This window comes from Phacochoerus africanus, chromosome 15 (genome assembly GCF_016906955.1).
Source record: "Phacochoerus africanus isolate WHEZ1 chromosome 15, ROS_Pafr_v1, whole genome shotgun sequence".
In the NCBI taxonomy this organism is placed as follows: Eukaryota; Metazoa; Chordata; class Mammalia; order Artiodactyla; family Suidae; genus Phacochoerus; species Phacochoerus africanus.
The window spans coordinates 21161078-21185175 of NC_062558.1; the positions used below are offsets into that span (position 1 = coordinate 21161078).

At 40.9% G+C, this 24098-nt stretch overlaps 1 protein-coding gene across 1 annotated transcript in view; it reads left to right on the forward strand.

The window, feature by feature from the left end:
- Window positions 1-24098, forward strand: part of DDX60 (DExD/H-box helicase 60) — a 79568-nt gene that overhangs the window by 20650 nt on the left and 34820 nt on the right. The window contains exons 10-22 of the mRNA XM_047761645.1: window positions 878-1027; window positions 2365-2470; window positions 2940-3055; window positions 4607-4764; window positions 8823-9075; window positions 11045-11211; window positions 12418-12576; window positions 14198-14347; window positions 16447-16566; window positions 17933-18028; window positions 22072-22187; window positions 23039-23178; window positions 23275-23384. Of these exons, the coding sequence (XP_047617601.1) occupies window positions 878-1027; window positions 2365-2470; window positions 2940-3055; window positions 4607-4764; window positions 8823-9075; window positions 11045-11211; window positions 12418-12576; window positions 14198-14347; window positions 16447-16566; window positions 17933-18028; window positions 22072-22187; window positions 23039-23178; window positions 23275-23384 (1841 nt within the window). The remainder of the gene's footprint in view (window positions 1-877; window positions 1028-2364; window positions 2471-2939; window positions 3056-4606; window positions 4765-8822; window positions 9076-11044; window positions 11212-12417; window positions 12577-14197; window positions 14348-16446; window positions 16567-17932; window positions 18029-22071; window positions 22188-23038; window positions 23179-23274; window positions 23385-24098) is intronic.

The following is a 24098-nucleotide window of genomic DNA, read 5'->3' on the forward strand; positions in this document are numbered from 1 at the left end:
AACTTTAAAATCATTCTCTTAAATACTTCCAACATATAACATAGCAATCATTTTCTTTCAAATGTTTGTTTATACCTGTGTATAAGTTTTACTTAGTTGCAATCAGAGTGAGTATTATATTTCAAAACATTTTCACTTAGTATTACTCCACAAGTATTTTTTGGAAAAAATATGTTTGGGAACTTGGCATTTCCAAATAACTTTAACAGTTGAATTTTTCATTTACATATACGCATAACATTTTTTCATAATATTCACTCTAATTAATGTAATCATCCTATTACTGTTAGGTAGGGGATTGTAATTTTTTCCAGAGATGAAGCTGATTTGTGTATTGTTGTTTATAATGAATTTTTTTCCTTTGGATCATTTTGTTAGATTTTCTACCATCTATTAGTAGTCAAAGAAAACACATTTGGAGAGAACTATGACTGAGTATTATTGAAATTTCTCTGACCTTCAAGGTTTGGTTCTTGCAGACTGCAAGCATAGCATGAATTAGCTACAAGTAAATTGAGCAATCCCCTCCAGATAGTCTCATTTTTGAATATAAGTAAAGTTACTTTACTATTAGTAAAGTTGTGTGTGATATAACATTTTTATTACCTTGAAGAATAAATATTCACCATCTGTTATTGTTAGTTAAAATAGCTATAATTCTAATACTTAGTTATCAACCAGGGACACTGGATAAATTTTAGAGTCTACAGTCTCACAGTCAACATTGGAACCATTTTCCTTTAGGTTCCATGTGGAAATCCCTGAAAAATTCACTATTTGAGAAGTATTTCAAAGCTCTCTGAATTTAGTCAAAATGTGTGCTTCTGTGTATATGTGAATGACTTTTGGTGATTACCATTTTTAACTATTTATACAGGCCTGCATTTGGGAAATGTCATTACGAAAGATTATGAACATCTCTGGGATACTGTATCAAAGTTGGTCAGACCATTTGATGTTGGAAAGCCATTCCCTCTGAGAACAACAAAACGTCCTTTTCTTAAGAAGAACCCATCACCAATCAAAGGCAATAAGTCGCTAAATTAATTTCGAATAAAAGCCTCATTCCTCTGGGAATGTTTTGAAAGCACCACTAAGTGTTGCAAGTATAAATACATTTTTGGTGTTATGCACTTAATATTACCTATATTGTCATGTCCTTGGGGTGATAATGCTTTGACTATAATTTTGAACAGTGATATGTGTTGCTTGTAACTAATATTGTTACCACTTATAAAAAGTGAGATATGTGACTTCCATTTCTATCAATATAAAGTGTAGATCTAGTGAAGAATCTCTTGCAGGTAATGATGGAAATGTTAGGTAAGAGACACCAAACATCTTTTTGTAAAGTCATAGCTAAACTCAAAACAATGGGAGGGAGATTGCAGGAGCTGAAAGTGAAGGGAGAGGCTGATCTCTGGGTAACTCCAAGAATTTCTAATTATAGGCCTGCTCTCCCAAGAATCTGGGTTTCAGTTTTCTCTGTTAGCAAAGTCCAGACCATTCTAAGCCAGAAGATAACCTAAGTGATCAAAGGACTCTGGCGCATTTCTCTGAAGAGGAACAAAGCCCTAAACCCTGGTTTTACAAGAGCTTCTGCAAAATATGGGTGCAAATGCAAATGTATGAAACAGCAGAGAAACAAGCCCCAAGAAGAATAGTAGCTATAGAATGAAACCTCTTAAGGGACTTCAAATTTTGTAATTATCAGAAGTAGCATATATTATGTGTGTGTATAAAAAATGCTTAAAGAACTAAAATAAGAAAATACAAAATTGTGTAAAACATCGTTCACATTTTAAAATGACCAAAATTGTAGAAATGAAAATACTATCAGTGAAGAGGTTCAAAAGCTGATCAGTGCTGTCACATACGAAATTCATCTGTCATCTGCATGTGTACATGCATGTGGTATCAAAGAGGATGTGAGACAAGACTGTAATGAAAGGACATAATGTCATTGCCATCTGGATGGCCCCCTACTTCTTTTTTATTTTCATAAAAGTGTGAATGTAAGAAATCTGAGATTTCTATATTCAATTCCTTGTTTCATAACAGGAAATAAGAAAAGGAATAAACATTTGAAAAGAGGAATCATAAGGGTGTTTCTGTCTATCTTATCCATCCATCCATCCACCCATCTTCCTACTTACATGCCTAAATACTGCTTATTTCTTTATATTCTGCTGTTTCCAGGATGTTTTAATATGGGAAATAGCTTTGTGGGAAGGGCTGGAGTTGATTAATGTAAATAAGATCAATGAAAAATGTGTCTTTTAATGTAAAGTTTTAGAAATAACATTTCACGTTTCTGTATGGAAGTTTACATTTGACTTTGCCGTAATTTTTCCTTTTTTACAGATACCTCCATGGAAAAGATGCCTAGTTTGGGTTTTATTCCAATGTCATGTCAGGTGGTTGATAATTTTGTTGGAGACATTTTGAAAGATTTGCCTTTCCTAACGAGGTATGGGGCCTGATGTGTTTCGGTCAATACCCAGGTGGAATGGATGAACTAGTCATAGAGATTCTATGAATTATGACAGGTTATTTATAAATTGGGTATATTAGATGTAACATGTGTTTGTAAGACATGAGTTTAATGTCAAATTTATTAATGTCCTTTGATCGTAACTAGGTTAAAATCAACAGTTTTAATCTTAGAGTGAAATCATTCCAGCTGCATGTTTTTAATTGATTCATCAAAGGATGAATATTTGTTGATGTTGATGATGCTGTTAGAGAAATGGGTTTTTTTTTTTTTGAGTTCTTAAACCTCTAATAACTGCTCTTTGATTCTAGCACCAACATTATGTCACAGAAAGAAGAAGCTGGCTATGATTTTTTTCTTTTAAGTACTGAAAGTGAAACCTTTGCTATGCTGTATTTGGAGGCATGCAGTTTAAGCCATGCATGTATATCTTTTTGTCTCACAGTGATGATCCTGTTGTAACTTCACTGGTCAAACAGAAGGAATTTGATGAACTTGTGCACTGGCATTCCCACAAACCCCTCAGTGACGATTATGACAGGACAAAGTGTCAATTCAATGGTGAGTTCTGCGATTCCGGTGAAAGACATTAAAGTCGGTTTCCCTCTCTGCCTTTTATTTTATAATGAAAAATTATCATATTATGAGCCAGGAATTCTATTTCCTGACTGGTGATAATGTACCAGATTTGTAGATATGTGTCAGTAGAGGGGGTGATGAAAGAGCCCCATTCTGCTGATAGTCATGTGCCTGCAGGCGCACAGTTGTCTTAGGAGTAAGAACACAGATGCGGTGTTTGTCCCCATGCAAATTAGAAGCTGTTTTAAGCAAAGATGGTTTGTAGTTTAAGATATCTATGTATTCCTTCAGGTCAGACTCACAGACTTCAAAAACAAACTTACGGTTACCAAAGGGGACAAGTGTTGGGGGGGGGGGATGGAGTGGGGTTTTGGAGTTGGCATATGCATGCTGAGGTATATGGAATGATATCCCTGATTTCTTATAGATATATCATATATGACCTGCTCTACAGCACCTGCAGTACAGGGACCTGATGTACAGCACAGAGAACTCTACCCAATATTCTGTGATAACCTGTATGGGAACCTATATGAAAAAGAATGAGTATGTGTACATGTTTAACTGAATCACTTGCTGAACAGCACAAACTGTCACAATCTTGTAAATCAACTACACTTTAATAGAACTTAAAAAAAAATTACTGAGGCCATAGGCTTTTAAGCAATTTTAGCTGCTTTCACACCACCCAGTTGACTGCACGTAATAAATATAGTAATTTACCTGCTCAGCGTGGAGGGACAGTGAAAGCAGGCCCATGACACGTGGATGGCAGGTCAGCTGAGACTGAATTAGGGCCCTTTCTCCTTGGTTCATCCCTCATCTTCCTCTCACCTTTGTCCACTCCACTCATGCAAAATACCAGCCTGCCGGTATCAACAGGAACTAGGATCATGCAAAACACGAGGGATGTTTTAGATTATTTATTAACATCCTTCAGAGTGGTTTGATTTATATATGCAGATACAGGTATAGAAAAATCAACACGCTTAATTATTCCCTTTAAGTGAGTGTTGCAGTTTTCTTTGGGCATGGGAGTAATTCCTACGTTGATTGTTGGGATTTCCTATGTCATTGGATTTTTCCACAGTGAAGGTTTTTCTGAGCTGCCAAGTTCTTGTCTCTGTGGCTCTGGTCTGGAGTAAGTATATTCCTGTCAAATGATGTAAGAAGCCATGATGTCTTAGATGGATCTCTTCCTGATTTGACCTCGACCTTTCCCTTCTTACCTGCATTCACAGGGCAAATGAAAGGTGCGATGCCCCAAATCTGTCGTTCTTTGTAGCATCCTGATATTTGTTTTGTGGGGTAGAAAATGAAAAGGGGTTTTGTCCCTTCTGTCCTTTTAATAAAGTCCAGAACCATTCTGTTGACAAGAGATAACATGACCTCAGAGTCCTTCTTTAGTGAAGGCAATCAGCCTGAATTACTGTTCCAAACTAAAAAGTGCACGTGTGGCTGGGATGGTGAGAATTAGGGAGAATGCTGTTGGAAAATGCAGCAGTGTTGCATTTTGAGCTTTGTCTTTTTCAGAAAAATCCAGAGATCCTTATTATCTTAGATCTGTGCAAAAGTATCACGTTTTTCAACGATTTTATGGGAACTCTTTAGAATCAGTCTCCTCAAAATTTGTTGTAACTCAAGGTATCAAGCCAAGGAAGTTCTGTGGACCCACGAGCAAAAAGACACAGGTGGGCACAATTAATTCTGTCAAAAAATGTTCACCTTTCTTTGTCTTTCCTTTTATTGCTATCTGATCAATCCTGTTGGTGGCTGCTTTTCATGCTATGTTTTTAGAAAGTAAGGGGTGGAAAAAGATATTCTATGCAGTAGAACTCAAAAGAAAGTGGAGGTAGCTATACTTATCTCACAGAACATAGACTTTAATATACGCACTGTAATAATAGAGAAAGAAGGTCATTATATGATGATAATGGTGGAAACCTGAAAACTTCTCCTTTAAGATCAGGTTTGAGACAAGGAGGCCTAATCTTAGCACTTTTATTCAATATAGTACTAGAAGTTTTAGCCAGAGCAATTAGGCAAGAACAAGAGATGAAAGTCATTCACATTGGAAAGGGAGAAGTCACACTGTCTCCATTGCAGATGTCATTATATCATGTAAAACCCTTACATGATATAACCAAGCCAAAAAGCTGTTAGAACTAATAGAACTAATAAATGAATTCAATAAAGTTGTAGAATACAAAATAAATATACAGAATTCTGTTGTTTCTATTCACAAATAAGGAACTCTCAGAAACAGTAATTAAGAAAACAATTCCTTTTAAAACTGCATCAAAAAGAATAAAATACCTAGGAATAAATTTAACTAAGGTGAAAGACCTGTACCCTGAAAACTACATGACATAGATGAAAGAAATTGAAATGGATACAGATAAATGGAAAGGTATTCTGTGCTAATGGATTAGAAGAAAGAATTTTTAATACAATACAATCTATAGATTCAGTGCAATCCCTATCAAAATTCCAATGGCACTTTCCATGGAAATAGAACAAGCAATCATAAAATTTGTATGGAGCCATAAAGCACCCAAAATAGCCAAAGCAATTTTGAGGAAAAAGAACAAATTTGGAGGCATCATACCCCCTGATTTCAAGCTGTATTACAAAGCTATGGTAATGAAAATATAAAAGAATAAAAGCAGGCACATAGATCAGTGAAACAGAATAGAAAGTCCAGAAACCAACTCAAGCATATATGGCCAGTTAATTTATGACAAAGGAGGCAAGAATGCATGGTGGGGAACAGACAGCCTTTTCAATAAACGGTGCTGGGAAACCTGGACATCTTCATGCGAAAGAATGAAACTGGACCCCTACCTTATACCATATACAGAATTAACTCAAAATGGATTAAAGATGAATAATAGACATGGAACTGAATAAAGCAGAAGCAATGAGCTTCTTAACATTGGTCTTGGCAATGGCTTTTTTGGATTTGACACCAAAAACAAAGGTAACAAAAGCAAGAATAAACACGTGGGACTACACCAAACTTAAAGGGTTCTATAGAGCAGAGAAAACCATCAAAAAATGAAAAAGCAACTATAAAATGGGAGAAACTATTTGTAAATCATACATATGATAAGGGGTTAGTATGTAAACTATGAACAACTCGTAAAACTCAATTGCAAAAAACTGAACCGTTTGATTAAAAAATGGTCAGAGTAACTGAATAGACCTTTTCCCAAAGAAGACATACAGATGCCCAGCAGGTATGTGGACATCACTGATCATCAGGAATGCAAACCAAACCACGGTGAGATATCACCTCACACCTGTCAGAATGGCCATTAGCAAAAAATAAGCAGAACACCCCAGAGATAAGTGAGGATGTAGAAGAAAGGGAGCCCTCTTACACTATTGAGGGGAATGTAAAGTGGTGCATCTCCTATGGAGAACAGTATGGAGGGTCCTCACAATGTTAAAAATAAAACTACCATAAAATCCTGCAATCCCATTTCTGGTATTTATCCCAGAAAAGAAAACAGGATATAGAAGAGACCCCTGCTCTCTTAAGTTCATTGCAGTATTATTCAGAACAGCCAAGGTAGGGAAACAACGTCAGTGTCCACCACGGGAGGAACGGATGAAGAAGATGTGGTCCACGTATATACTGGAGAGGGGTGGATAAAGAAGACGTGGTCTGTGCATATACTAGGAGGGATGGATAAAGGAGCCATGGGCCGTGTATATACTGGGGAGGAATGGATAAAGAAGACGTGGTTCATGTATATACCAGGGAGGGATGGATAAAGAAGATGTGGTCCATATATATCTTGGAATATCACTCATTCCTGAGGAGGAAATTCTGCTTTTTGTGACAACATGGTTGAACCTCAGGTGTTAGGGAGGTCAGACAGAGAAGACAGATATTGCGTACTGTAACTTACATGTGAAATCTAAAAGAAAACAAGCCAAGCTCATAGAAACTGGGAGAGAAACATGGCCCCGGGGCCTGGGCGCGGGGTAGGCTGATAAAGGGAACAATATTCTGTGATAACCTATAAGGGAAAGGAATCTGAAAAAGAATGCGTGTGTGTATATGTGCAACTGAATCACCTTGTTGTGCAGCAGAAATGATCACAACCTTGTAAATCAATGCTACTTCAAGAAAATTTTGAAAATGAAAAAACAAGGGTGCAGACTTTCAGCTGTAAGCGGAGGGGTGTCTGGGGTGCAGGTGTATAATGTGGTGTCTGTAGAACACTGCATCGTATTATTGAAATTTGCTAAGATTTTAACACCCTGCAGAGATAACATGTGAGGTGATGGATAGGTTAATTAACTCAGTAGGGAGAATGCTTCCATAATGTGGATGTGTACCACATCACCACGATGTACACTTTCAGTAGCTTACAATTTTATTTTTCAATTGTGCCTAAAATTGGAAAAAAAAAAATCTGAGCTGAAATGGGGACTTTTGCTTTAATAGCTAGTCAACACACAACCTTCCCAGACCCAGGACTTGTGGTGACCAAAAAAACCCCAAACCCTTTTATTTTCATAGCCAATTTTATTGTTTATGAGACCATCCAATTAGGATGTTTCCTTTTTTATTTAGGGCTACCTAAAAGCTTTTTCCATGTATTTATTTTTTTGAGAGATGTTATAAAATAGGAAGTTTGCCCAAATTTTCTTTACATAGCATAAAGTAGTCTTAGAAAAATCTTTTTTTTTCTTTTACATTATTGGAATTTAAATAAATAATCTCACGGGGATTAAACAACCTTAGCACTGAGTAAATGTGCTCTTAAAGCAACACTTCAGGCTAAAGCAAGCATTGTGCATGGCAGAGTCAGTGGTCACCCTTGTCCAATTGCAGCAGAACCGTGCTGAGACAACCCAGGGCAGACATTTGGGAGATTGAAACACTAGACAAGCTCTATAAATTGGAATTAAATCCTGAAAAAGTGATGGCAATGAAAGTTGACTTCCTTATGGGCAAAGTTGAAATGCTACTTTCATGACTAACCAGAACAGTGGAAGGTTTGTCGGTGTTCTCTCGTTTTCTCTCGTTTTCTTGCAAGATAACTAAGTCAGACAGGTAAAAGTGTGTCCACATTGTGTTTCAGTCACAAATGCGTGTCTAGACAGAGCAAACTGACTTGTTTAAGGTGTTCCTTCTCTCCGCTCTTGTTCCTTCTTTATTTATATATCAAAGACTCTGAACTGAATGTTTCATGCTTGGGACATGCTGACCACTGTCTCAAGGACAATAATCTGGAGCAGATGGGTGGTGAGTAAATCCACAATGTCAGAGTGGGTGATGGGTCCCTGATAGACACCCGGGCAGAGGAGGAACACCTCCCAGGCTTGCAGAATGGGACGAGGCTTGTGGAAGAAGTACCTTGCAGGACAAGTAGGGTGGGAGGTGACCACGGGATGGGAGAGGAAAACCAGTTCCCAATAGAGCAGGAGATGTAAGAGCCTAGTGTTTCTAACTGTATTACATTTATTCTTCAATTTATAGCCTACACCACTCAGAAATCTAGGAAATCTGTACAGAGTCTTAATAGTCATTAAATTGGATTGTCTAACATTTTCAATTCACAGAGGCCTTGATTTTAAGAAACAGACACTGAAGTGAAAATTGTGACTTTTGAAGAATGGAATGATAGTCAAAATAATCCATACACACTTAAAACTATTATCTCTTTCATGAAATGCCATCTTGGAGTATTTCCAACTTGTTTTATGACATGTTTCTTTCTTTTGAGGGCAGGAGACCAAGGCTGAGATAATTACTCGAGAGAATAAGAAGAGGTTATTGGCCAAGGAAGAAGAAAAGGAAGAGAAAAAATGGAGTGTTCTGTCATTTTCCATTGAGGAGGAAATGAAAGAGGATTTAAACTCAGGAATAAAGAATCTGGAGGATTTTTTGAAATCATGTAAAAGTAGCTCAGTGAAATTTCGAGTTGAAATGGTGGGGTTAACTGCTTGCCTGAAAGCGTGGAAAGAATACTGCCAAAGTGAAGGTATGTGACTGTGTGCTTTCGTTTGTTTGATACATTGAAGAAGCAGTAAAAATGTAATGCTGGTAGGTGTTGTGTACTTACTAGAAATTTGTGTTCTAAGCCTTAGGTGCATGACCTGGTCTTGTCTTTGCCGAATGCCTTTAAGTGTTATTACCTCTATTTTATCAGTGAGGGTGAAATCTCCGAGGGCCAGAGAGCAAACATAGGGCACGTTCAAAAGCAAATTCAGATCACTTCCAAAGTTAGGTTTAGGAGTAGCCACTTACAGAGTTGTGGGCGTGGGGCAGGGGTTGGCAGAGGTGGCGAGGCTCCCAGGAGAATGTTTTCCATCTCTGTGATGTGCGGGGCAGACCCTTGTTTCCTGAGTAGAACTGGGCTCATGTTTGCCTGGCATGCCGAGCTCTTCCAGCAGTTGCTGTGGTTCCGTGTTCCTTACACCTGCTGCAGTAGATGGTAGGAGAAGAGAAGATAATCTCTAGGTCCATCCATGTTGCTGCAAATGGTATTACTTCATTCTTTTATTTTTACTAGAGATTATCATACAAAGTAAGCCAAAGACATATTTGATAGTGCATATGATAGCACATATATATGGAATCTAAAATAATGATAAAATGAACTTATTTACGAAACAGAAAGAGAAGAAGACAAACTTGTGGTTACCAAAGGGGGAAGGGGGGGGATAAATTAGGAGTTTGTGATAAGCATATATACACACTACTATAAATAAAATAGATTACCAACAAGGACCTACTGCATAGCACAGGGAAATATACTCAGTATTTTATAATAACCTATAGGGGAAAAGAATATGAAGAAGAATATACATGTACGTATACGTAATTCAATCACTTTGCTGTACACCTGAAACTAATGCAACATTGTAATTCACTCATACAGTGAAACAAAAATTAAATAGGCGGGAAGAGGCAGGTAAAGGAGAAATAGTACTGGGTAGAGACATGTAAATTGACACCAGGTGAAAGGATCAGCGTGTCCATCCCCCCGACCCCCCAGTCCCCGCCTCACTGCCTCCAAACTGACAGTACTTCTGAATAAACCTAACTGACCTGTCTTGATCGTCTCTGCACTTGAATCCACTGAGCACATGGCCACCAGGTTCTCCTCTTTTCTCCTCCCAATCTACCAACCTCCATCTGCTCAAGCAAAGCCTTTCGCTGATTTTGTCCCATTGAGAATGTAAGACTTAGCCTGTATGGGTCATTCACTCTAATTAAGAAGGTGTATCAGGATTTGCAGTTGGCTGTTACTGAAAGAGGTCAGGAATAACACTGACTGATCCTCCCTGCGGGTATTCTGTGTTAAATTTCTTTTGTAGCCTTCATAGCATCAGTAGGTGTTCAAGAGATAAAATGTAGCCTGATTAAAAGAAAGGGGGAAATCAAACAGCCCTACCATGTGAGGTATGAAAAGACCTGCAGTTAAGGGAGCAGACAGAGTGGATATGACTACAAAGTCTGGATCTGGCCCATGTAACAGGCTAATTAAGTTAAAATCACCAATGATCATGCCAAACACTTACCTGTGGTCACCATTAGGATCCGGTAAACGTTGCCAAGTTTTTAACCAGATATTTAAAGTCATCTGAATCATTTTCTTCCAGCTGAGGGGAAAAAGCATGAAAATAATAGGTGGAGGAAAGATGTGTTGTTCCCTAGAACTTAAAACAACCTTGGGCTTTAATGACCTTGTTTCCTTCATGAACCACAAGATTTTTCTTTTTTTCTAACACTCTTCACGGCTATATCTCCGTTACCCAGGGAGGTGATGAAGTGTGCACAGTTGCCCTTTAATTTTGTTTTATTTACATGTCTGAACGCCTGCACCTCCATTAATGCTAAGAGAGTGGCATTAATTGGGTCAGATTGATAGCCTAGCTGACTACTCTTGGATAATCAAACATTTATTATTTTGATGGCCTTTATTTTGCTGTTGATTCTTTGCCAAGGTGAAACCACAAAGGATTTAAGTATAGCTGTTCAAATGATGAAAAGGATCTACTCCGTGGTGGAAAAATACCCAGAACTTCTGCAAGAGGCAGATCGACAAGTCATAGCCAAATGCCTTAGGTATTTAGGATTTGAGGAGTTGGCAAGTTCTTTGCATCCGACACAGGTGATGTTTTCAGAATAAAACTCCTTATTTATTTATTTGTTTGTTTGTTTTCTTCTTAGGGCTGCACCTGCAGCATATGGAAGTTCTTGGGCTAGGGGTTGAATTGGAGATGCAGCTGCTGGCCTATGCCACAGCCGCCGCCGCCACACCAGGTCTGAGCTGCATCTGTGACCTACACCTGGATCCTTAACCTACTGCGGCAGCTGTGGCAACGCTGGATCCTTAACCCACTAACTGGGGCCAGGGATGGAACTCGTATCCTCACAGTCACTATGTTGAGTTCCTAACCCACTGTGCCATAGCAGGAACTCCAGAATAACTCAATTTTAATAGAGTAATGATTAGGTAGACATAAAGTATCGTGGAAATTCCATCACCTCTTCTAGATTTTTCTTTTCTTACTGAAAATATTTACTCTAAGTTCATAATTATTGTTAGCAATCCAGTTACCCCAACTTGGAGTAATCTAGAGTCAGAAAAATTTTTAAATGCTGTCTGGACAAAATAAATGACAGATAAAAGTTTTGATGTCTGCTAACTTTACTCTCAGATAAGATGTTGATTTAGGAGCTCCTGCTGTGGCACAATGAAATCTGCAGCATCTTGGAGCACAGACATGGTTCTATCCCAGCCCTGGCACAGTGGGTTAAGGATTTAGTGTTGCCGCAGCTGGGGCTTAGTTCATGGCTGCAGCTTAGATCTGCTCCTTGGCCCTGGAGCTCATATGCTGGGGGGCAGCCAAAGAAAAAAAAAAAAAAGATGATGATTTAGGTGGCAGAAGACTTCTCTATAAATATTACAAAATTTTAAAGGTGGTAACATGCTTTTCTCATAAAATTATTTTTTAATTATTTTATTTATTTATTTAATTATTTATTCATTCTTTTTTGGGCTGCATCCAAGGCATATGGAGGTTCCTAGGCTAGGGGTAGATTTGAAGCTGTAGCTTCCAGCCTACGCCACAGCCACTGTAACACAGGATCCGAGCTATGTCTACAACCTACACCACAGCTCACAGCAATGCAAGATCCTTAACCCACTAAGTGAGGCCAGGGATGGAACCTGCATCCTCATGGATACTAGTCAGATTTCCACTGAGCCATGACAGGAACTCCATTCAGTTATTTTATTTAAAATACCATGGTTTAATCACTTAAATGATATAATTTAAAATCACTTTCAAAATGGGCTTTTAAAATAATACAGGTCGCAGGAAATGTCACCAAGGAGAAGAGAAAGAACAAATACTCAGTTGGCATTGGGCCAGCTCGCTTTCAGCTGCAGTACATGGGCCCCTATTTGTTACGAGATGAAAGGAAAGATCCAGATCCCAGAGTTCAGGACTTTATTCCTGACACATGGCAGGTAATGATGGAATGAAAGAAACATTTTAAATTTTGTTATTAAATCTGATCTCAGGAGTTTGTCATGATTGTAGTTCCACATGTCATCTTTGGCCTGAACTTCTTAATATTGAGTTGTACCCTTTGAAACTATTTTGTCAACAGGAAATGTCAAATGTAGACTTTTTTTTTCCATTTAAAGAAAGTAAATTTTTCAAGTCATCCCTTTTTCATTAATAGTTTATTTTTTTGTGGCAGTATTCTGGTTTATTTTTTTTGTGGCAGTATTCTGGTATACACAAGTATGTATATATTTGTGTCATCCACCTGTACCTTTATGGAGCAGCCTCCAGGTTCCCCTGGGTCAGTAGGATTTCCTGTGTAAATATAGAAAAACAGAGAAACCTGGGGAGGCTAAACAGCATAAACAATGGTTTAGATATTTATAGGCTGTACCCATGGTAGCAACTTTTCTATAACTACATGTAAAGTTAATATTGATAGATAATAAAATTTGGAATAAAAGCTTGTTGCTGCATTGACTCACCCTTCTAAAACTGCCTTGAACCTTAGCAGTTCAACATGTTTACCTACAAAAGTGCCATTTCAGAGGTTCAGTCTGATAAATTGTCTTACTTAGAATCTGGATTTACCTTCTTGGTGTTGATGGTAGTGGGGTGCTTTGAAAATCCCCTGCCTGCTGTCCAGGAGCACTCGGCGGACCAGGTCCTACCTTGCTTAAGTGCAGGGCAGGATGAGGCTGAAAGCTCTCCGTGTATCCCCCTACCCCAAACACACACACTGTACTTCTTTCCATGCCCTCTTCACTCTAGAGTGTGGCTCAGCGCAGACCTGGGTTAAGAAAGTGTACAGGATGGGGCTGCAGGTGTTTTCTGCTTTTTTTTTTTTTTTTTGGACTTTTTGTCTTTTTAGGGCCTCACCCATGGCATATGGATGTTCCCAGGCTAGGGGTCTAATTGGAGCTGTAGCCACCGGCCTACGCCAGAGCCACAGCAACGCAGGATCCGAGCCACGTCTGTGACCTACACCACAGCTCATGGCAATGCCGGATCCTTGACCCGCTGAGCAAGGCCAGGGAAGGCCAGGGATCGAACCTGCAACCTCACAGTTCCTAGTCGGATTCATTTCCACTGTGCCACGATGGGAACTCCCTTTTTACGATGCTTCTTGATGGACAGAACTATAGGCTGCAGGGATGTGTCTGTTTTGATGAAGGTCCCACATGCCCTCCATATAGGCTTCTACTTAGAGGAAGATAAGCAGTAAAATTATTAATTGTGGATTTTTTTCCACCTCAGCTACTTTTTCACCTTTGCACAAACACATATATACATACTGGCGGCTTCCTAGATAGTCACTGTGCATCAGTCAGGAGGAAGGGTCAGGAGGAAAAGCAGCCTGAGAGCGAGATATTCCGTTGAGGCTCATTCTCCATTTTTCACACTCAGACCCAGTTGTCTCCCCTGGGAGAAGGCCGCAAGGTGGTTCCACTGGGTCTCTTGGTGTGTTTTCACCTCCCCACCACTCCTTCGGGCTCAGAGAGTTACGTCCACAGTGTAGGGATGGAGTTGCTTTGCTAAGTGTGTCTGTGGTGCTAACACAGTGGTGCTCTGACTCTGCAGCGGGAGCTCCTGGACGTGGTGGACAAGAACGAGTCTGCAGTCATTGTGGCCCCCACGTCCTCCGGGAAGACCTACGCCTCCTACTACTGCATGGAGAGGGTGCTGCGGGAGGGCGACGACGGGGTGGTCGTGTACGTGGCCCCCACCAAAGTATGTCCTGGAGCTGGGGGTGGGGGGGGTTATTTTATGTGGTCCCCATCTAGGTATGTCCTAGGGCCAGGGGTTAGGAGGATGACGACAGGCTGTTTCTGTTCATGGCCCCCACCAAGGTATGGCCCAGGGCTGGAGGTCGAGAGGGCAAGAGGGGGTGTCATGGATGTGGCTCACCACCAAGGTAACAACCAAGTGACTAAATTTTCTTTGACCTCTGAACCTCCTCTTTTAAAATCACGCACATGGTTATATGGCAGGTTTAGCTCACTTTACTTTTTTTCCAGTTTATTTTCTCCAGTTTTACTGAGATATAAATGACATGTATCATACTAGTTTCATACTAGGCATATAGCATAAAGGTCAGTATTTTTGTATATACTGCAAAACGATCACCATAATAAGTCTAACATCCATCACATTGTATAGGTTGCGGGTTCAATCCCTGGTCTTCCCTGGCCTTGCTCAGCGGGTCAAGGATCCGGCATTGCCGTGAGCTGTGGTGTAGGTCACAGACGTGGCTCGGATCCTGCGTTGCTGTGGCTCTGGCATAGGCTGGCGGCTATAGCTCTGATTAGACCCCTAGCCTGGGAACTTCCATGTGTGCCTAGAAAAAGACAAAAAAGATAGATGGATAGATAGATAAAATAGTTTGCATCTACTAACCCCAAACTCCCTGTCCATCCCACTGACTCCCTCTCCCCCCTTGGCAAGCACAGATCTGTAATATGACACAGATGAATCTATCTACAAAACAGAAACAGACTCAGATGTAGAGCACAACCCTTTGTTTTTAAAGTGATTACTCTTAAGAAAGGCAGATTTAGTTCGGATAACTTTAATTCTACAGAATAAAATGAGATCTCCACTTTAGTTTCTAGAAAAATGGGTCATTGGGTGACTTGGGAGCAGGCTTGGAACCAGAGGGATCAGCAATGATTAGTTGAAATTAGCATATTATTTTTGGTTGTAGTAGTAAATGTCCATAGAGGAAATTAATAACCTATGTCAAGAAAAATTAAGCTTGTTAGAAGTGGAATTGGTAAGTCAACACAATGCACATTGCCCAATTACTCTCCTAAAAGTTTAAGTCCATTTCTATTCCTGCGGACAGTATATGGAAATAACCCTTCTCCTATTTTTTCCAGTGTTCCTATGTTCATTTAGAACGTTTTTGCTCTACTGATAGGTGAAAATGTCCATCTCATATTTAAATTTGCCTTTCTGTGATCACTGGTGACTTGGAAATCCTTATAGATGATTTCTGGGCATTGATATATCTTTAATCATGAACTGCTTATTCATAAAATCTGCCCTTTTTCTTTTAGTGGGGGGGGGATTGTATTTTTATTTATTGACCAAACTTTGTGTAAAAAGAATGTTATTTTTTTCTTTATAAATTATAACAAATATCCTGTTTTCATTTTGTCTTTTTAATATAGTGTCATATGAATGATAATATTTTGATAATGTCTTTGTACAGTCAGACCTATCAATATTTTCATTTAGGTTTCCACATGCGCTCAAATATATGAAAATGTTCACTTTCTAGTATCTTTAGGCTTATATTTTCAAGTTTACGTTTTAATTGAGGTGAGCATTTTTGGGTAAAATGTGAAGTAGATGTGTGTGAGTTTGCATATGATCAGACGCCACTGAGCTGGGCTGCCTTGCCCGGTCCAGGGCATGGGTCACGTGTACATTCACAGTTACACGTCTGGGAGCTGCCCCACATACGAGAACCACACAGGCACCCTGGCTGACCCTCCCTCCCACCCCCGCCCCAGCCATTCTCCATCCACTCAGAGCTGCTCCTTAAGCCTTGGTTGCCCAGGTATCAGCTGTTTGTTTCTGACGTGTGGGCAGCATATCCTGCTCTTTCTCTCTGATGAAGTCATTTTTCCTGTTTCCCTTTAGGTTGAGGTTATGGGTGAGGTTTCCAGGCTCTGTCAGGAGCTGGAGGACAGCACAGGGTTACTGCAGGTGGAGTAGATGGTCTGGGAAAGGGGTGTGGAGCCTCCTACACACCCAGCGGTTCATGTTTTTAGTTTCCCCTGTACTTGGTTAGGGGATGAATGAGCTCTCTCCTTGTCAATCAGGCCCTGGTTAACCAAGTGGCAGCAACTGTTCAGAACCGTTTTAGAAAAAATCTGCCCGACGGCGAAGCTCTGTGTGGTGTTTTCACAAGGGACTATCGCCACGACGCCCTGAACTCTCAGGTAGGACACGTGCTGTTCAGTGCCTCAACTGCAGAATAGTCCTTGCACGCCTTCCAGTAGAAATTCAACATCTCCACAGGCCTTATAGAAAAAATTTTCTGTGTTTTCGGAAGATGGAGTGACTTTCGAGCAAATTTGACATTGTTCCATTCCAGACAGTGAGGAATGGACTCGTCTTTCTCAGGGACACTGATATTTTGATTTCAGATCTCAGTTCTAGTTCATTGCATCATCTAGGTTTATAAGTGGATTTAAAATGATCTGAAGAACCTCATGTCGTGGAAATGAACATACACTGATTTCCAATCAGAGTAACATCCTCTTGACCTTTCTTGAGGAGTAGGATACTCCACATAATTTCAGACTGTGGTCTTATGGATAGACTGGGTGATGTAAGTAAACCATAGTTTTCCTCCTCATGGAACTCACAGAAAACAGTGAAAACTAGACAAAAAATGAAAATAGGACAATAGCACACGGCATGGTGGATGTGAGAGGTGTTACCCAGCTGGCCTTTAAAAAAGGACTTGCTGCCCAGATGTGGGGTGTGTGGTCATGACAAACGCCAGCTGTCAGCTCCCCCCAATTCTGCCTCCTGGGACTGAGCAGGGACAGGGCATAAACATTGGGCCATTTTAGCTGGATGTGGAATAGCCCCGCCAGCCACTATTCACTTCAGAATCCAGCCCAGATGGGCCAAGGCATCACCAGGTATATTCCCAGGTTCAGCGTCTTCCTCTGCCCCATCCTCTCCCAGCTTCCATAGTTGTTAATTTTTGGTAAATATTTTCAACCTGAATTGTACCTCAGGGTCAGGTTTTGAAGAAATAAATCTGTGATAATTCTTTCTATTATATTCCCTGGAATGCTCATAAATATGAATTTAAACTTCAAATCTGCTTTTTACCATTTTGACCAAGAAAAATTGCATTTTTTTTTTTTTTGCTTTTTATGGCCACACCCATGGCATATGGAGGTTTCCAGGTTAGGGATTGAATTGGAGCTGTAGCCATCAGCCACAGCCACAGCCACAGCAACACCAAATCTGAGCTGCATTTGCGACTTCCACCACAGGTCATGGCAACGCCGGATCATTAACCCACTGAGTGGGGCCAGAGATCAAACCCACAACCTCATGTTTGCTAGTTGGATTTGTTTCTGCTGCTCCACAATGGGAACTCCAAAACAGCAGTTTTTATAGATCAAACTAATATATCCCTGCTTAAGTGAAACATTCGCAAAAATAATATCATATTCTAATTAGCAGCAGGTGCATTCAGGAGTTATAATGGTATCTTTTATATTCTTAGAACCATGTTGTGCAGAGTAAGTGCTCAGAATGTTTGCACGATGTTATTATTTCCAGATACTTATTACAGTGCCTGCCTGCTTTGAAATTCTGCTGCTAGCCCCTCATCGCCAAGCATGGGTGAAAAGGATCCGATACGTCATATTCGATGAGGTGGGTTTGGTGTTATTTCTCTGGGCTGAGTTCCCAGTCACATAAGCACTGCAGTGAAGGCATCTGCTGCCTCAGGACTTTGTCACCTGCATGAGGTTTCGGGTGGGGAGGCACATTGGTCTTTTGGCTCCATTTTTCTGTTGAGGCTCAGGATGGAGCATGGGTGTCTGAGGACGTCTGGATGGTGACCTGCTTTGGTGACCAGTGTTTCTGAGGAGCAGAAGTAGCCTCCATGTTTTCCTGCACGCAGATTCAAAAATCCCATCTTTGATTTCTAAAGCAAAGAATTTGGGGCTCTAACAATGATATCAATTAGGTAAATTATTTGACCAGTCATGGCCCCAACAGGAAGCACATGGCACACTCAGATTAGAACAGTTCAAGAAGAGTACTTTGCAGTGGTGTTTGGGGAACTGAGGTTGAGTGTAGTGATCCAGAGCAAGGTGCTAACCCCTGGCTTAAAGGGACAATGCAGAGGATGGTCACTGAGGCTCTCCAAGAGATACCGAGTGTGCCAGCCGCTTTGTGAGGGGCACACCTGGCTCAGGGTAACGTGATGGGCAGGCAGCCAATGGCACAAAAACCTCAGCTTCATCCCCTTGTGGTCTCCCGCCCAGGCTGTCCTTTGGCCACCTCCAGTGGACCCAGAGTGCGCTGGGGCCCTTTCAGAGTAGCCCTTATGTGTTAGCTCCCCTGGGACAAGGGCAGGATGGAAATGATGGACCGCTCTAGGGCAAATGAAGGCTGCTTAGAAAGTTTTTATAATAGTATTACAAATATTTATTCAAAGAGACTTAAAACATTATAAAAGGATTCTTTGGCTCCAAGGAATTTTTCAGTTTAAAGGGGAAAGTGATGATAAACTTATATTTATTCCTGTTGTAAACTTGGAGCTACCACTCAGGCTGTGATAGATATCTATCTATCTATATATGTATCTATATATATATATAGATATATTTTTTTTGCTTCCCTCAAAGCACATGTGAGTTCCCAGGCCCAGGAGTGAACACACCACAGCAGCAACCCAACCGCTGCAATGACAGCCCTGGGTCCTTAACCTGCCATGCCACAAGGGAACTCCAAGGATGCTGTGTTTTTGATTTGTTGAATCTGACTTTCTGTGTTTGTTTTTGTTCAAACTGTATATTCTGCATCATGAAGGCCTTGAATGTTCATGTTCCAAAAAAAATTCCAGCAGCTTTGTCTTTGCAATCCAGAACCCGAGCTCTCATCCCAAAGCTCTGCAATGAGGTGACATTGGGACCTGAGTTTCCCCAATTTTATATAAGGGTAAAGATGAAAGGTTTTGAAGGCTGATGTCTGTCCTGGCAGAGTCAGGGGCAAGTGTTATCCAAAAAGGCACAAGGTTTTATTCAGCAGAATGTCTGACTAGGATAAACTTACATCTGGAAATAAATGAAAAGAATGCTTGCCTTGAAAGTAACCTGATAATAACATTCCAGCCTATGTCCATCTACTGCTGTCATCCTGACACACACCTGCTGAGTTTTTAGTGTCCAGTCTTATGAGTTTTATCCTGAATAATCACAGAAGGTGCTCTGGGTCAGCAGACCCATCATTAACCACTTTCCAGGAAATAACAAGCCCCCCTCCTGGGGCAACAGCAAGGAGAACCCCAGAGATTTTTTCTGTAATGGGGGAACCCCCAGGCAAAGCACAGAGGATGATGGATTTTCTCCATATACAGAAGAGAGACACTTCCCATTGACCTCTTGAAAGATGAGAAAAATTTAAAAAAAAAAAATGCTCTTTTAAAATTACTTTTATTGTTGCTACAGTTCTTGTGTTTGATTCCCCTGGTATTGATTGATTGATTGATTGTCTTTTTGCCTTTTCTAGGGCTGTTCCCGCGGCATATGGAGGTTCCCAGGCCAGGGGTCGAATTGGAGCTGTAGTCACCGGCCTACACCACAGCCACAGCAACGTGGGATCCAAGCTGCATCTGCAACCTACACCACAGGTCATGGCAATGCCAGATCCTTAACCCACTGAGCAAGGCCAGGGATCGAACCCGCAACCTTATGGTTCCTAGTCGGATTCATTAACCACTGCGCCACAACGGGAACTCCAACTCCCCTGGTCTTTAGATGTGCCTCTTAGCAGAATCAAAGACCCTTAGAACTAGGTAAATATAGGTAATTCCAGATTTATTTATTTTTACTAAAGAATAGTTGATTTGAGGGATTGTATGAGGTTCAGTTGTACAGCATGGTGATTCGGTATTTTTGAATACTAGGACAAAGCCAGATGGGCAGTGGAATTGTTTTTAATCACCTGGCTCTGATAGGAAGTCCTTTCCAGTTGATTACTGCAGGAGTACAGCTCAGCAGGCGGGGTGGGGGTCAGGAAAATCTTCTTGTGGGGCGGCCTTGAGCTCAACTCTATTATTGAAAAGGGGTAGGAGAATTTTCAGCAGAGAGAGCAATATCTGTGGAAGCTCTGGGGCAGCAAAGTTGTGTTCAAGAAACAGGGCAGAGTCCAGTATCTGTGGAGAAGTGGCGGCAGGAGGGGAGAGTCTTGAGCAGAGCTGGAGAGGTGCCAGTTACAACATGTACCTGTTCAGGGGGTTATGTTTTGTTCTATGTGCAGTGGGACGATATTGAAGAAATTGAATTGGGGTCTTGGCCCGATCCAGTGCAACCTTGAGGCAGATCTGTTGGCTGTGATGGGAAGAATGCAGGGACGGCCAGCAGGATATTGTGGTCCATTATGGTCCTGTGGCCAGGGTGATGTTGGTGGGGGGGCAGTGGACGTGGAGGAAATGTGGTCCATTTCGGTTCTGCGGCTATGGGGGCCAGGGTAACGGTGGAGCAGGCTGTGGACATGGAGGAAATGCATAGATTTGAAAGGCATTTCTGAACATAAGATGAAGAGGAATTATTGAAGGATTGGTTATAGGAATTAAAAAAAATTTGTGTCAAGATTTTCTATTGCCTGCATTTACCAATACTTGTGTAAACTTGGTGTGGTTGATTAAAGGTAACCCATGTATGATAATTCAAGCTTCTGTGTGTCTTGTTTTTATTGGCTTTTTTTTTTTTAACTTTTTAGGGCTGCACCTATGGAATATGGAGGTTCCCACGCCAGGGGTTGAGTCGAAGCTACAGCTGCTGGCCCACACCACAGCCGTGGCAACTTGGGATCAGAGCTGCATCTGCGACCTACATCACAGCTCATGGCAATGCCTGATCCTTTACCCACTGAGTGAGGCCAGGGATCGCACCCACATCCTCATGGATCCTGGTCAGGTTCGCTAACTGCTGAGCCATGAAGGGAACTCCCTTATTGGCTGTTTTAAAATCAACTTAAAAATTTATTTAAATTAATACAAAGAGTTGATCCATTTCTCCTGCTCCCACTCCCACTTCTTGCAGCTGCCCATAAATCTTTAATTTTTTTAAAAATTTCACACATACATGAAGTCATTGTCTTTTTCTGTCTGATTTATTGATTTATTTCACTTAGCATAATGCCCTTGATGTCCTTCCATGTTGTCACAAATGGAAAGATTCCATTCTTTTTCTGGCTGAATAATATTCCATTCTGCATATACATACCACAAGTTGTTCATCCTTCAGTGGACCCTTAGGTTGTGTCATATCTTGGCTATTGTCCATAATGCTGCAGTAAACATGGGGATATATATGTCTTTCTATGTTCTTTAGATGTATACCCAGGAGTGGAATTGCTGAATCATATGGTAGTTCTAGTTTTAGTTTATTGGGCACCTCTGTGCCATTTTCCATATCAGCTGCATCAGTTTACATTCCTACTGGTAGTGTAGGAGGGTTCCCTCTTCTCCACACCATCGCCAACATTTGTTATTTGTGGTCTTTTTGATGATGGCCATTCTGACAGGTGTGAGTAATATTCATGTGGTTTTGGTATGCATTTCTGTGATATTAGTGCTATGTTAACTCTCTTTTCCTGTGCCTGGTGGCCATCTGTATGTTTTCTTTGGGAAAGTGTCTATTCAGACCTTTTGCCCACTTTTAATGGAGAATTTTTGTTTCTCATAGGTCCACTGTCTCGGTGGGGAAATTGGAGCAGAAATCTGGGAACATCTCCTTGTCATGATCCGCTGTCCCTTCCTGGCTCTCTCGGCCACTATCAGCAACCCTGAGCACCTCACTGAGTAAGCATCAGATTCCAGTCTGGGGAGAAAGCTCATCTCTTCTGAATGTTTGAATGCCATGCTTTCTCTGTAGCTTCTGGAGAGTTTCACAACTTCCTGGTGAATCTGTTACTTTATCTCTGGATCATTAAGGGACAGAGTCTCCCCGCCTGGCAGCTGCTGAGCAAGGCTACGTTCTATCAGGAAAATTTAGGACCCCTAGTCAGATTGGGATGCCCAGGCAGCTCTGCAAATGAGCAGGAACTTTTTCCCTGTTTCTCAAAAAACTTTTACCAGAAGTGATCAATTTATGTTCCTCTTTCTTTGTCCTTTACCAAGAAGTAAAATTAAAACGATATAATGATACACTCTGCCATGGACCTTGAGATTTCTCAGATTGTCCCACTTTGTAGATGTTTGGAGAGATAGTGAAAGCCCTATTAGGCAAAAGCCCCATATCATTTTTTTTCATTGGGCTAGATTTTTGCCCACTAATAACAGAGACTGTTTCTATATGCAGGTACTGGTCCAAGTGCTTTGCACATGTTAATTTATTTATAAATGCCCAACAGCCCTTATGATTTTTAATTTTCAGCACTCCTCTGAGATACTATTTCCAGCAGTACTTTTATAATTTCCATTTTAAAATGTGGGAAATTGGGCCCAGAGAGATTACATGTCTCAACCCAGAGCCCCAGCACGGACATGGGAAGGAGACTGGAATTCCACTCGAGGTCGTCTGGCTCCAGGGCCTGTTCCCTTAAGTATAGTTTTTAGGGCACTTACAATTTTCTTTATTTAAAATAACTGATGTCACAGGAAGTAAGTAGTTCCATGTTCTGTCTAAATAACATGTAATTTAAATTTTTCAGGTGGCTACAATCAGTGAAACGGTACTGGAAACAAGCAGATGAAAGGATGGGACAAAATATTGCTTCCAGAAGTGTTGGCTGCCGCCCAGGCTCTCGCAAGGACTGTTTGCTGGCAAAGCAGTCATATAGAGTAAGACTCGGTATGTTTGACAGTCACAGGAATTTTACCTTTTCCTGTCATGTTATTCCCGTTCCTATGCGTCCATTCATTTGGAAGTTCTGGCTCTCATTTCCAGTGCTCTATGGAGAGAGGTACAATGATTTAGAGAAGCACATATGTTCTGTGAACAATGGTGTCATTTCCTTCAATCATTTTCACCCGTGTGCTGCGCTGACCACAGATCACGTGAGTGACGCCTCCCCTGTATTTGTTTTGAGTGATAGAAATTATTTGTATCATATTGAAAACCTGCCTGGTTAGTAGTCATCAGAATTACAGAATTGATAGTCTGGAACAGATATTTAACCTGAATTTTAAAGGCCTCAAGAATAACCTCATGTAGTTTCATCTGTTCCTCAATGGTATCTGGATGCACAAAGCTTCCAAATGATGGAACATCTTAACCTGAAGGTTTTGGGGTTGATTTCCTTTATTCTGGGACTTTATCTTTGCCCATTTTCCTTCTTATCAGCACCCATGTCCATCTGCCCATCTTCCTTTTTTTTTTTTTTTTTTAAAGGGCTGCACCTGTGGCATATGGAGGTTCCCAGGCTAGAGGTCGAATCAAATTGAAACTGTAGCTGTTGGCCTACACCACAGTCATGGCAACTGGGGATCTGAGCCATGTCTGTACTTGTGGCAGCTTGTGGCAACTCTGGATCCTTTATGTATTGAGTGAGGCGGCAAGGGGTTGAACTCGCATCCTCATGGTTACTAGTGGGGTTCTTAACCCACTGAGCCACAGTGGGAACTCTAATCTGTCCACCTTCTGACAGAAGCTTTTCTCTTAGTGCAGCTGCGACTGTGTGTGGACAGTACCTAATACAGATGAGATGGCTGTGAATTAGGTCAAATAAGGCAAAGACACGTTTCACAAACGTAACAATCACAACGTGACTC